At 34.3% G+C, this 13274-nt stretch overlaps 2 protein-coding genes across 2 annotated transcripts; one reads left to right on the top strand and one right to left on the bottom strand.

Annotated features, from left to right (window-relative positions):
- Window positions 1-1417: 1417 nt before the first annotated feature.
- On the bottom strand, window positions 1418-4995 carry LOC148299347 (lysophospholipid acyltransferase 5-like). Its single transcript, XM_088276166.1, has 2 exons — window positions 4123-4995; window positions 1418-3426 (listed from the first exon to the last, which is right to left on the bottom strand). The coding sequence occupies exons 1-2, from the start codon at window positions 4919-4921 to the stop codon at window positions 2867-2869; spliced, it is 1359 nt and encodes a 452-aa protein (XP_088132292.1). The 5' UTR covers window positions 4922-4995; the 3' UTR covers window positions 1418-2866.
- Window positions 4996-6831: 1836 nt separating this feature from the next.
- On the top strand, window positions 6832-13034 carry LOC148299346 (delta(14)-sterol reductase TM7SF2-like). Its single transcript, XM_088276167.1, has 4 exons — window positions 6832-6920; window positions 7334-8648; window positions 9926-10358; window positions 12219-13034. The coding sequence occupies exons 2-4, from the start codon at window positions 7335-7337 to the stop codon at window positions 12494-12496; spliced, it is 2025 nt and encodes a 674-aa protein (XP_088132293.1). The 5' UTR covers window positions 6832-6920; window position 7334; the 3' UTR covers window positions 12497-13034.
- The last annotated feature ends 240 nt before the right edge of the window (window positions 13035-13274 follow it).

Raw genomic sequence — 13274 nt, 5'->3', positions numbered from 1 at the left:
TAGTATATTGTACAATCTGAAATGAAGAGGAAAATAAGCGGTGCAAATAACGTTATCTGTTTTTACGATTCTCTGATGAATTCAGAAATAGTACGCTAGTATTTATGTACAACGACCGCTAGCCGTGTGATAGCGTAATGTACAATAGGTATGTAGCTCCGTATGTGTACACAATTTTTACATCAATGGCATGAATGTACCACCCGGCTAGTTATTGACAATTCGGTATTTCAGCAGACTCGCGAGGTATATGAGTAAAAAATGACGGGAGATTTAGAAAATTCGGTAAACGGTCCGGTCTGCCTACACATTTTCAGTGCAGGGGATGGTCGAATAGACATTTTCTCATTCAGTCTGGCGCACGAGTGTCGTGTGACATTTACCTGAGATAAACTATCCGTGATTTGGCGCTGGAGGGAATCACGCTGCTTCTCCACGCCTTTCAGCTTCACCTCCGTGTCGCCCAGCCGCTCCTGAGTCTCTCGCAGACTATCCACCAGCTTGTCTCTCTCGTCTAACATAGACACCATCAGCTGCTCCAAGTCCGCATTTTCGCCAGAGAACTGCGAGCTTCTCTGGCTTATGCTGTCCTCGGAGATTGTAGGCATCACGTCGCACATCATATTCCACATTTTAGATAATCACTCGAATTAATATCAGTCGTTCTTTTCACGATTGGCGGCACCAAATATTCACAATCGGTAATGATGTTTTATGTTCAGTACAAACATTATCTAAATCTAACACACGGTAACAACCAAAAATATTTTAAACGTTCCACAGAAACGATGAAATATATATTTAAACAATTAAACGACATTATAGAAGAAAATCTAGGTTGACACACCTACAAATTCCTATCACACCAGTCCCATCACTACACTTCCCGACCCAGCGGCCTGTCAGCCATCTTGGATCTTGACGTCAGGCGAGGCCATAGTCAAAATATACCTAGTCTGGCCATGCGCAAGTCATGCCTGTGAGACATCTATGGGCTTAATTTTAACGATGTAATACGCTATTTTCGACGCGGTAATCACTTCGGTCAACCTCGCCATTCTACTAAACGTGACGTCATGCGCAAAATAGGCTCATTTTGATTCAATAATGACAGACCACGCATACTTTTACTACGAGCGTAGCCATCTACAAATTTGGTTCACATAGGTGGCGACACTATCGAAACTGTTTTCATATCTTTGATTATTTTTCTAAAGATGTCGGGAGTGATGGTTAGAGGTATATAAATAACACATAATTTATATCCTCCAAAAAGCTGGAATGAATAATACCTTATAATTGGATGTATAAAATCTCGTCGCCAACTTTTATGATTAACATAAGAAATGTAATCGATTCTGAAAGGCATGATTGCTTCCAGGAACAGATTGGACAAAATTTAAGAAAAAAATCCAAATGAAAATATTTAATCCGTTTTTATTGCAAAAACACATTAGTGTCAAGAGTAATATAATACATTGAATTTGTACTGATAAATAATACTATTAATAATACATTGCAAAAGGGGTACTAAATTTACAAATAAAGTAAAATTAGGAACATCAATCAGTGACACTGTAAAATTTGAACATTAAAATAAGATCTGTCTGTGGAGATTCAAAATTACTACTTTTTAATCGTGTAGATGCTAATCAACATTATTTAAATTATCTAATTGACATATTTTCCATAGTACATAAGTGTCTTATAAAATTGCATAAGATGCTATTTGTGCAGTAAAAAATACCATCCGCAGACTTCATTTGTATGGACTTCGCATTGCACAATGATAATTGTTCAAAGTAATAAATACATACTACTAGGCGATTACAAAACTTCAATATTTGATATATCAGTGGATATTTGAAATGCTGTAAAAGACAAAAATCCACAGCATTGGCAAGTAAATAACCTTTGGGTAACAAAATGATTAATTATATAGCATACCAACTACACTGTAAGATTATTATTGACATCTTATTTTCAGAAAATTCTATCTTAATATTACAATCATCAAATATGAGACCAAATTACAAGAAAATGCATATTACAAAGATGGATATTTAACAATCAATTACAAAATTCCGCAATTTGTAGAGAAATAGATAATCCAGAAGCAATAGGAGTTTATAATTCAAAAATTTCACCATTCATTTTGACAGATGTAGTATGGAAACGTGGGTAGAAAACAATTTTTAAACCATCTCAATAATAAAAAAAATCAAACAAAAGTGAATTTAATAAAAAGGATGGTAAAATTTTCGGGGGACACCCAATATTTTTTTTACATTCTACTGTAAAAATATGCTTCAGATCTAAGAGTTTCTAGGGTAGAGGCTAATCTACCACAACTTGTTTCTAATTTTTAATAATGGGGCGCTTAGATCTAAAAGAATGGTATGAAATTGAAATATTTCTGTATATAATAACAAATATTTCTCTAAATAAAAATGAAATATTTGTAACTATGACATTAATTTTAAACACTTAAAATCTGTAGCAGTTAGAATTTATAACTTCTTTATAAATAAGTAAATTTCAAGTGGAGTATTTTAGCCATTTACAAATAATTTAACTTTTATTTGAGTTACTATCCAAAATTATCATTATTATTATTGAACGCTTAAGATAAATATACCTAATATGGGTATATAATTTATTTTGAAAACCTAGAAACCAAATATGATAAATACTATTTGATTTTATTAACAAATAGTAATAATAATACTACATTTAAACCATTTTTTACACTACGCGTAGCATAGACAATTTTACAAAGGTATTATTATTTCTAAAATTTTACCAATAAGTCACCACCAATAAATAATAAATAGATAGTTATAATTTAAGCTATTCCCACCTCACTCTATCTCATAATACTTTTCAAGACAGGTTTATAAACCCACATCCACGGAATGAATATAATAAAACCAGAAAAGTATAAAGATTTGTAAACAGCCCACCATTTTCCAAAACTCAAAAGAGCGAAAGGAATAATACTATAGCCGACGAAAATGAAAACATACATTTTACGAATTATCAGCAAGACAATACTGAGTGGCTTATTTGCAGAAATTCTTTTGTAAGTTTCATTATTTTGAAATATTTTTTCTAGATCTTTTTCCATGAGTAAGATAGAAAACTCCATAAAGAAAGCTATGTAATAGCCGCTGTGTAACCCGTGCCAGACGGCGAGGAATGCCAAAGTTATAACCTGACTAATAATACGATTTCCGAGAAAAGCCATCCTCTTATAAACATACTGGGCGACCCAGGCATTTGTGTTGACGTTGAAGCAATCGACGAATTGTCCAATCCTCTCAATTCCTTCATAAATACCAAGCTTTATATTTCGGCAACCGTCCCAAACAGCAGTTTTATCATCCAATACACCATTATAAGCTAATCCAAATGTGATACAAGCTCCTGAAAAGAAAAATATATCTTCATTAATTTATCGGCAGTAAATTTATGGTAAAATCTATCCATTTAAAACAATTAAGTTAACTTAGTGAACATTACTAATTATTATACTATATTGCGAATTTCATAAATACTGGATTAAAGTTTTTAAAAAGACGACTTAAAGCTGGGCAAAGTGTAAAATATTTCAACCAGTCCCACATACACTTTCGTAAGCCAGAATTTTACATTTTATTTACTTATTTTTATAATCTAAAAATTATTTTTTTCCTGGGACATAAAAGTAATGTAGCTCTGTACTAATTTATATCATTCACTTTAAACCTCTTCCATAATAATCATTTTTGTGACATACTAAAGTTTTTGTAAAAAAAGGTTATCTTAAATAAGTGCTGCATATATTCATATAGTGTACCCTCAGTTTGATATTATATAATTTCACACATAGCATTGCCAAAAAAAATCAATCAAGAAGGCTCAAACACTATTACAGATTTGTTTAATTTTGAGAATATTTTACAACAATGTTTGTATAAAATATTGGTTTATACTAAACAAAGATGTTACGATTTCTATAAATATATATTTTTAAATAGTTATAAATTTGATTGGCCTCTTTTTTAGGTGTTTTATTTAATTTATCATAAAACGTACAGAATATTTATTGTTAGGACAACGATAAACAAATAAAAAATATACCTTCAGTTAACAGCCAGCAGGAAATGTATTTCATAAAGAAAATTTTCAACCAAACAGCCACAATGAAATGTTTCCATATAATTGATGATGTCAGAAATGCTTCGGTGAAAAAGTATGAATCATTTAAATAACCGTTTCCAATTTGATATGCCACCAAGTAGCCCAATCCAATAAGTCCACGGACTGAGCCGGCAGTGAAACTAGATGGCTTCAATTTAGTTTCAAATTTCCCATTTACAAAGTCCTTCAGCCTCATCAATGGGAACTGAGGTCCGACCAAGTAACTAGCTGGGAAGAAAACATAGGAGAATACTTCTATAATTTGAGGTCGAGAGCGAAGGGCAGTTTTCTTTGAGCTGATTGATAGAGTATCATAGTCTTTTGACCCATCCCAAAGATCTTGGGAATAGCCGGTCAATCTTAGGGCAAGGACGCAGTGGGGCATGGTCCACGTAATGTCATACGTGTCGGATTCGGTGACCCAGTAGCCTACTAACAAATACCCCATGTTGAAGACGAGGGTTAGGATCACGCTTAGTTTCGTCGGCCCAAACAATAACGTGCAAGCGTACGTAAACACCACTGCATAAACGCTGTGTCGAACATCGTAACCGAAATTAAAGAATCCAATAGCGATGCCGCATAACGTGAAGAAAATATTTTTGATTAAAGGTGATTTGTCATGAATTAAAAGTCTATAAAACCAAGCGATCGGATATGTAAAAAATATTGAAATTAAAAGTCGCAAAGCGGGGTCAGACGCGCCTGAAATATCCGATAAATATTTTAAAGGTTCCATTTCTGTTAAATAATATATAATCAATTCGGTTATTCACTAATGACGTTTAGAAAATGTCACAGATAAAGTTATTTGACAACAGACCATAGAAATCGAAATATGTAAAAAAATAGAAAGGGGGTATCTACCTACCTAAATAGTAAATCCAATCACAAGTGGGTAAAGGCTATTGTTGTAGTAGGTCATAGTAAGAGGTGTTGCATAAACCATAGAGTCACTTGGACGTTGGGTGAACATAATGTGAATCAAAGACTTTTGATGTGAATATAATAAATTTTTCCGAATATTTTTTTTTCAAATTTAAAAATGCATAAGATTCGAATAAAATTTAATACAATTTTTTTACTACGAGCAAGCTTTTTCTACCCGAATCCTATATAATCTAAACATTTCTTTCTTGATCCGTTGAATGATTTCAATCCTTAATAATTATTCGAAAGCATCTTCTCATCCTATATCGTAACTCTTGCCAGATAAAATTTTTAGAATTATCATTTTTGATACTCTTAGTGCGTTTTTTGTTATTGCAGTGTCCGCTCTACATTCGATTCATGTCATGTTCGGTATACACAATTTTTTTTCTTCATTTTGCTGCCTATCTTCATGTCTTTCCGGTGTTTTCCCGTATAAAATTTTCTGGCACACTGTTATGAACGCAGCCTTGTTTCGAAAGAATGAATGAATAAACAACAAACATAAACAATAAATAATAAGTGTAAGTCCTTCTCGAAGCATAAAAGAATAGTCTCTTTGTTGGAGAGAACTTTGTTATTCATTTTAAAATTGTAAAAGTAGATTTGTCTGCAAAATGATTTTAAATTTAAAAATAACTATTTTATGCATATTAAATAATAATAAAAAATTAGTCAAATCAATTCGAATAAATAAAGTGAATGCAATTCAAAGGGTTTTTGAATTTTAAAAAATCATGGGAAAAATGGATGCGAAAATGTTTTTACGTGTAAACAAAAACACCTTACCGCCTCATAAGAACTTTTCAACACCTTAATATTTTGAATAGAAGAATACATTTTTTTTATTTGAGGGAACTTTGAGAACTATTCTACTTACTAACGAAAACTTACTAATAAACCATCATGCCACTTCCTGCAGGGGTAGGCATATAAAATAGAACGTCACGCCAGACTGTCTTTGCAAACAATTACCGCCTCTTGCACATTAATGCATCTCCTCATATATACCCACCAATTAACCACCTTACCTGATCACTTTCGAGTATTTGAAATACTTATCACTCACTTGTACTTACTTGTCTTCCTCTGCTTCTATTACCAATCATATTCCCCTCATAAACTTGTTTTACTATTATTTCTTCACTCATTTAATTCACATGCCCAAACCATCTCAACACAAGTTTTTAATTTGATCGATAATGTTTATCTCAGCCTTGAATAGTTTTCTTATATCACTTTTCAAATACTTATCATACTGTTCTTATGACCAAATATTTTTCATATCAGTTTATTCAAAGACAGAATCCCTGTACTGGGATTTAGGGTCGTTACTGATTTTATGAAACCTGTTTATTCTTTAAGTTATGCAATCAATAACCTCATCATATATATATACCTGTTTTATTATTTTCTTTTGAAATATCACAGATTGTTACTTTTTTGAAAGGTTACTCTTTTCGAATATCAAAATATTTCAGAATCATTGAAAAAAATTCAGATTGTTATTTTAATGAAATTTTGCTCTCACTCACCTTGATCAACATACATATATTTTGTTGACCAAGGAACCAGAAATATCAACTGTTTTCATCTTTTTATTGCACTACTGACGCCGATGTTGTGATGTTGTTTAAGTACCTGGATACAAATATTTGAAAACTAATATTTTTTGTTATGGCAATAATATTAAAAAGTTCGTTGTCTTGCCGAAGCGTTCATTTTTATTTTCGGCCAATCAGAGCTCTCCGTTCGAAACATTTATTTCTGATTCGGCGTCTCTTGTTGTTTGTGTCTTTGAGCGTGAGGTCCGAATATTTTTAATTTACGTTATTTTTTCTTGATTATTCTTATTATATAATATTCGATTATATATGTGAACTAATAACTTATCGAAGTGTAACGTTTTTATATCAGAAACTAATGCTATATTACTTGTTTTTATTGACATTCGCGTTCCCGTTACAGTTAAATGATTAACCTGCAATTTCTCTTTTTCTTCTTATTGTTTTTGTTTCAATTTGGTGTTCAAACTAATTTAGATCGATAGATTTACTGTCTGGAATAGTTCTCATAGTCGAGGGATAACTTTTTGTTTAAATGTTTGTTTTCAAGTGACATAGTGATCAAAAAAGTTGGAACTGAGCTTGAAAATCCGCGAAATATCATATTCTTTAATTTTTCAAGCCTTCCTAGGGATTAATAGTGTTTTATATTTCAGGATGAAGTCTTCAAAGGGAGAAAACGATAAAAAGTCAAGTCGCGCGACTAAAACGGCAGTGTCAAACGAAAGCCCGCCAAAATCTCGGGGTAGGACGTCCCCTTCTAGATCCCCCGCACGAGGCAGGAAGCAGTCTCCCCCGCCGCGAGCAACCCGCAGATCTCCCGCCAGGAGATCTCCACCCAGGAAATCTCCGCCCAGGAAATCTCCGCCCAGGAAATCTCCGCCCAGGAAATCACCGTCTAGGAAGTCTCCCTCGAGGAAATCGCCTTCTAGGAAATCTCCCTCCAGGAAATCGCCTTCTAGGAACGCCAAGGAGATCGAAGAACCCTCAAAGTCCCCTGGTAGAAGACCGGGAATCAAAAATGAACTCAAAGTCGAACTTAACCGCATGTCTCGATCTCGCCCAGTTAGTTCGGAATATAAAGAAATTCAATCTTCATCCGTCGATATCGTTAATGGTTTATCTAATTTGGTGCAGGATGGGATACGGGAGAGGAAGTCCAGGATCTCGGAGGACTCTAAAGTTGCATCCCGCAGGTCCACTCGTCTGAAGGAAGCTACGGAACATTTCGAGTTGTTCCGCATAGCTCAAAGTACAAAACTACCCCCGGATACTTTGCTCGAGAATTACTCAGACAGTGAAAATGTTTCCGATGACGAATATGTCCCGAAGAAAGAAAAATCCATCACTCGCAACCTCATCACCCCTCTCCGGGAGATGAGTGTGCCGCGAGAGAAACGAGAATTCGGAGGATTAATAGGCGTGCTTTTCCAGATGGTATTTTTACCTCTGTTCATATTGGGAGTAAATATCGTTTGCGGCAACATTCGCTGCAGCTTCACATCGCGGCCCAATCTTCATCCTTTCCGGAAATTAGAAAACTGGATCAACCTCAAGAGCTTGATTATCTACTTCTCGTTTATTCTTGTTCAAGTATTGGTTTCTCTCATACCATATTTTGGAAAGAAAGTAGTTTTACCCGATGGACGGCAAACCTTCGTTGCCAATGGAATATTTTCACTGACCATGACTCTGGGTTTGATTTTTGGACTAGAATATTTCAATATTCCGGCATTCTTCCTTATTTACACTCAGTATATTCCTTTACTGATAACGGCATTTATATTTGGTTTGTCTATCTCTGTTGTGCTGTTTGTTCGGAGTAGAAACGTACCTGCTGAGGATCGCAACTCCTTTGGGAACTCTGGCGTAACATTATACGATTTCTGGATGGGCCGAGAGGTCAACCCTTGTCTGTTTAAAAGGTTCCACGTGAAGCTTATTTTCCTGCGTACTGCGTTGGTTGCAGCTGTAAGTACACTTTTTTTCTTCTTTCTAATTTCTAAAAATTCACATATCTTCCCCCGAGCGCTTGTTTGGCCTACAGACCATAGATCCTAAACAGGGGCAGTATTGCTCCACAATGGCGGAGCGGTCTTCTAGGTGGTACTAGAGGTCCCAGGAGGTAGGGTTAGAAAGTGGGCAGTTTATTTTTATTCCTAACTCTATAAGGGGACATTTTGGGAAATCAGCTCCCGTCAGTGATTAATTTTGGTAGGGCTGCCAAATAAAGTTAAGAACCCGTGCCATTGATCATTTACAAATAAAACTAATGGTTTTGTTCTAAAAAATAATTCTAACATCTCACAAAATTTTGAGTATGTTTTCAATATTTTTTTATTAACACACTTTGAATGGGAATGGTATCTTTTGGTCAATTGATGCTTAAAGACGGGAATGGTATTTTTACCTTCTGCGCCGGCCTCATTTCAAAGTCAGAAAAGAAGGAAATACATAATTAATATTTTTATATGAATATCATTTACCATTTCTTTGTTGAGGTCTTATCTATATGTATATAATTATCAAATCCCGTCGCCAGCGGTCCGCAGGCGTAAAGAAACACCCGTCAAAGATTTTTATTGATATTTCAACAAAGCTGAAGTTTATTGAGATGGGAATATGGAATTATTTTACAATCATTGACGGGCAATCTCGAAAAACTTCTTTATCTATATTGAGATATTGAGATATCGATAAATACCTGAGGAAGTAATAAAATTTACTATGATGTATTTTTTTTTTCTAAATGGTCTATGCCAAACAAGCACAAGACCATGAAATCCACTTCTAACTTGATCAAAGATCTTACAAATTGTCGTTGCACACATCGCTCACTCCTTTCAAGAACGTCATAAATAAAAATTGACAATTTTCAGTTGTGCATGTTTTACATATATCCCAGCAAAAGCGATATATTTTTAACTTAATATTTACCCGTTACAGGGCAGAAAAAGTTGTTTTTTAATTTTGATGAAACAGTATTGTTTAAGTATTTTTTTAAATAAACGAAATTTTTTTCAAATGGAGAAAAAACCTTCTGGTTTTACCTAAAATGATCTGCTGCACAGTAAAAAGTTCAATAAGTGGCTCAATATTTATTTTTAATACATTGTGTTATATTTTTAAACTTTAAAAACGTTCTCCTGAAAAATCAAGTGTTTTGATTTATAATGTTCTTGAAAGGAGTGAGCGACATGCTCTTTTTATAAGTGTTCTCTTCGATATAATGTTTTTTTCTTCTTCAGATTTTGATCAACATCGTGACCCTTTACCACGGAATCAACGTGAAGAACTTTCCCATAATCTCCACCGAGACGCTGGCTGAGTTGGAAACATACAAGCAAATCTTCCAATCGATCGTCATAAGTCCTACTCTGTTGGTGTTTGCTTCAATGCAGATATTTTACTTTATTCACGCCCTTGCCGGAGAAGCTAAAATTGTGTCTACGTTCGAGTACCAATATGAAGGAACTGGGCTGATGGTAGCCCTTGGCTATTCCCTATACCCTTTCACGACCATGTCCATTACGAGATATATCCTGGAGCACAATGTGGTCTTGTCCAACCTCGTTCTGTGCGCTGTTGTTGCGGTTTACCTGCTTGGATTCTACATTTACAGTTCCAGTAATGCTCAGAAGAGCGCTTTCAGAGAAAATCCCATGGACCCAAAATTGTCTCGTAAGTAATTTCTGATCATATTGTTAAACTTAAAACATTTTACTTTTTTTTTTTAATTCAGGCACATCACTCCACTGCTTAACAAACTATACTGGTTATACATATTTCAAAGGGTACAACATGAACTTTTGTTAGTTTTTTGTATTAATTGATGCATAGTACTGCTCCAGAATATCTAAACAAGTTTTCCATCGGCAAATTAGTTTATAGGCCTCTTACGCTTCTTTCAACTACGACAACTGCCATACGTAAAGTGATTTACTTAGTAAAAAGTTTAATTTAGTACAAGAACCGTTATGCACCCGCTATTGTTGCTATTCTCCCTTTCCTTACCATTCATCCTTCATTTTCTTTTCCCATATGACAGTAATGTCCTTCACCTATGCAGTTGAATTACATACCAAAGAAATCTAGTTACACAATGTACATCCGATGCGGTTCCCTATGCAACATTGGGTGCTGATGGAATTCAGAAGAATAATATACCATTATGTTTAGTTTTCATATTATGTATGTATTTAAATAACGTGATACCCATTGGTATTTCAAATGTAGTTCTTCCATTATTTCATGTAATGCATTGGTATTTATTCAATTGGTGTTGTATACGTTATTTGCTCTGATACACTAAAGATCATTGTACATTTTCAAGGTTGTATAATTTTTTACTATGTTTTCTAAAGAATTATTCAATGCTATTTTTAATTTGTGTGTACTTTTTATAAATGGTAGCTTTTATTTATATATTTTTATTACAATTAACATATAAATTATAAAACCAATACTCAGACAAATATAATATTATAGAATACTTGTGTGTTGACACAAGTAAATATAGTTACTGGGGTAAGTTTCCCGTTTTAAGCCACACAAAAAAATATTCTTTAAAACAATAAAAAAAAACATGAGAATGAATGAATGAACAAGAAATATTTAGAGATTAATAAGAGGTAAAACAAGGGTAATATTAAATCAAATTCAATCAATAGCACCAGAAAGTACATACAGACAGCTGTCCAATGGGTATCAATTCATCATAATTCCTGTGACCAACACCACGAAAATATACAGTCAACAACTTCTTTAACTTAACAGATACTTTGGCTTTCTATGGTTTAGCATATCCTTATAAATAACTTATACTATTGTAATTATATTATCTTTGAGCTTTTAAGAAGTGTTAGTTCTCAATCTGGCAATCAGAACAAAGTAACTATGGCTTTTAGGTAGATATGCAGCACATATGATTAACCCATTCTTTGTGGGAAACGCTTAAAAGAATTTTTCACATACCGTTGGTAGGGAGCGGAAGACTCTTAAATTCATTATATTTGCTTACTTTTGGTAGAGCTCGAGACGCCAACAAACATTGGACATATCGTAATTGGGTTTGCGGTTACTTGTGATTGGTATACGACCCTAATTAACACACTATCTGCGGGATGGGTAATTTGACCGTTTCGTTCGACTGGTGGTGTTGGGCAGGAAGGGTAATTTTACCTTTTCACTCGACTCATCGTAAATTGCGTGTAAGTTATTTTTACGCATGACTTGCGGCATCTTTTGATCTCATATCCATGTATACAGTATGGTCAAATGTTATCACTTCTTTTCAGAGATGTTTATTTCTATTATGAGCGCAAATCCGCCCGCAGATAGTGTGTTAATATACTAAATGAAAAACACCCGACAACAAACCAAAATGTAGAAATCCAACGGCCCTCATTAGTACTAATTTATGAAGATTCAGCATATTTAAGTTTTTTTTTTTAACAGGAAACATAGAGATTTCAACACAACCTCAGCTGGGGCCCGTGTAATTTTTAAATCTCTTCAATTGAAGTATTAATTTTTCCACAGATCTGGATTCCCTACCGACCTTCCACGGCAAGAGGCTCCTGATCAGCGGCTGGTGGGGGCTGGTGAGGCACCCCAACTACCTGGGAGACATGTTCCTTCACCTGAGTTGGGGCGCGGCCACGCTGAGCGCCCCGCCGGGCCTCTTCATCCTCGCCACCATCGCGTTTCTCGCCCACCGGGCCGCGCGTGACGGTCAGCGTTGCCGCAGGAGATACGGCGCCGCTTGGGACCGATACTGCCAAAGAGTGCCCTACAAAATCATACCCAAAGTATATTAAACGACTGACTGCTGGATTACAGTCATACCTGTATCACTTCATCCATATGAGAATGTTAACAAAGCCAAATCTTTAGTGTATAGAGATATTATGGTTTTTGATTTATGTATCAAATTTTATAATATCTATACTTTTGTTGACATCCATTCAATTCTGATGACGTGTAATATTAGTATAAGGCAGTAAAGCTCAATCGACAAGCAATATAGATTAATACAGTAAACCCTCCTATAACGTTGGCATCCCTTTACCTCTTTACCCGTAGGTACCCCTTTATCTTTTTATAAGGAGTTTATGTTTTGAATTGTATTTTTACATTTTATCTAACGGAAATGACTAATGAGTAATTTAAAATTAACATACAATTTACAAACATTAACTTCCCTATAACATCACATCCGATAACGCGGTACCTATCTCAGCATTATTGGGGGGTTTACTGTACTTTAATAAATAAAGTAATTTTTGTATTTTTAAAGTTTTTTTTGCAGAAACCTTGTGGCTGAATTTTATAAAATCTAAATAAATTTAAAAAAAACTTGTGTTTTTACTAGATCTAATATGAAAAATAATTAAACTCAGGTGAAGTAAATTGTTCTTCCTTAATGACTGTGATTTTAACATAGGCATGGTAAGAAACTCAAAGAAAAATACACCAAAAATTGACTTAATTATTTCCAATTGCTTTTTAATTATTTAAAACTAACACGGATTTATATTTTGCAATTTTAAAGTTAAATAAATTCAAGTTTGTCTTGAATTGCTTTGGTAAATTCTC

This window comes from Brachycentrus maculatus, unplaced genomic scaffold (genome assembly GCF_059751285.1).
Source record: "Brachycentrus maculatus isolate JH-2025_06_01 unplaced genomic scaffold, ASM5975128v1 h1tg001173l, whole genome shotgun sequence".
Classification (NCBI taxonomy): Eukaryota; Metazoa; Arthropoda; class Insecta; order Trichoptera; family Brachycentridae; genus Brachycentrus; species Brachycentrus maculatus.
The sequence above is the reverse complement of the archived record's forward strand: the minus strand, read 5'-3'. Positions and strand labels throughout refer to the sequence as shown.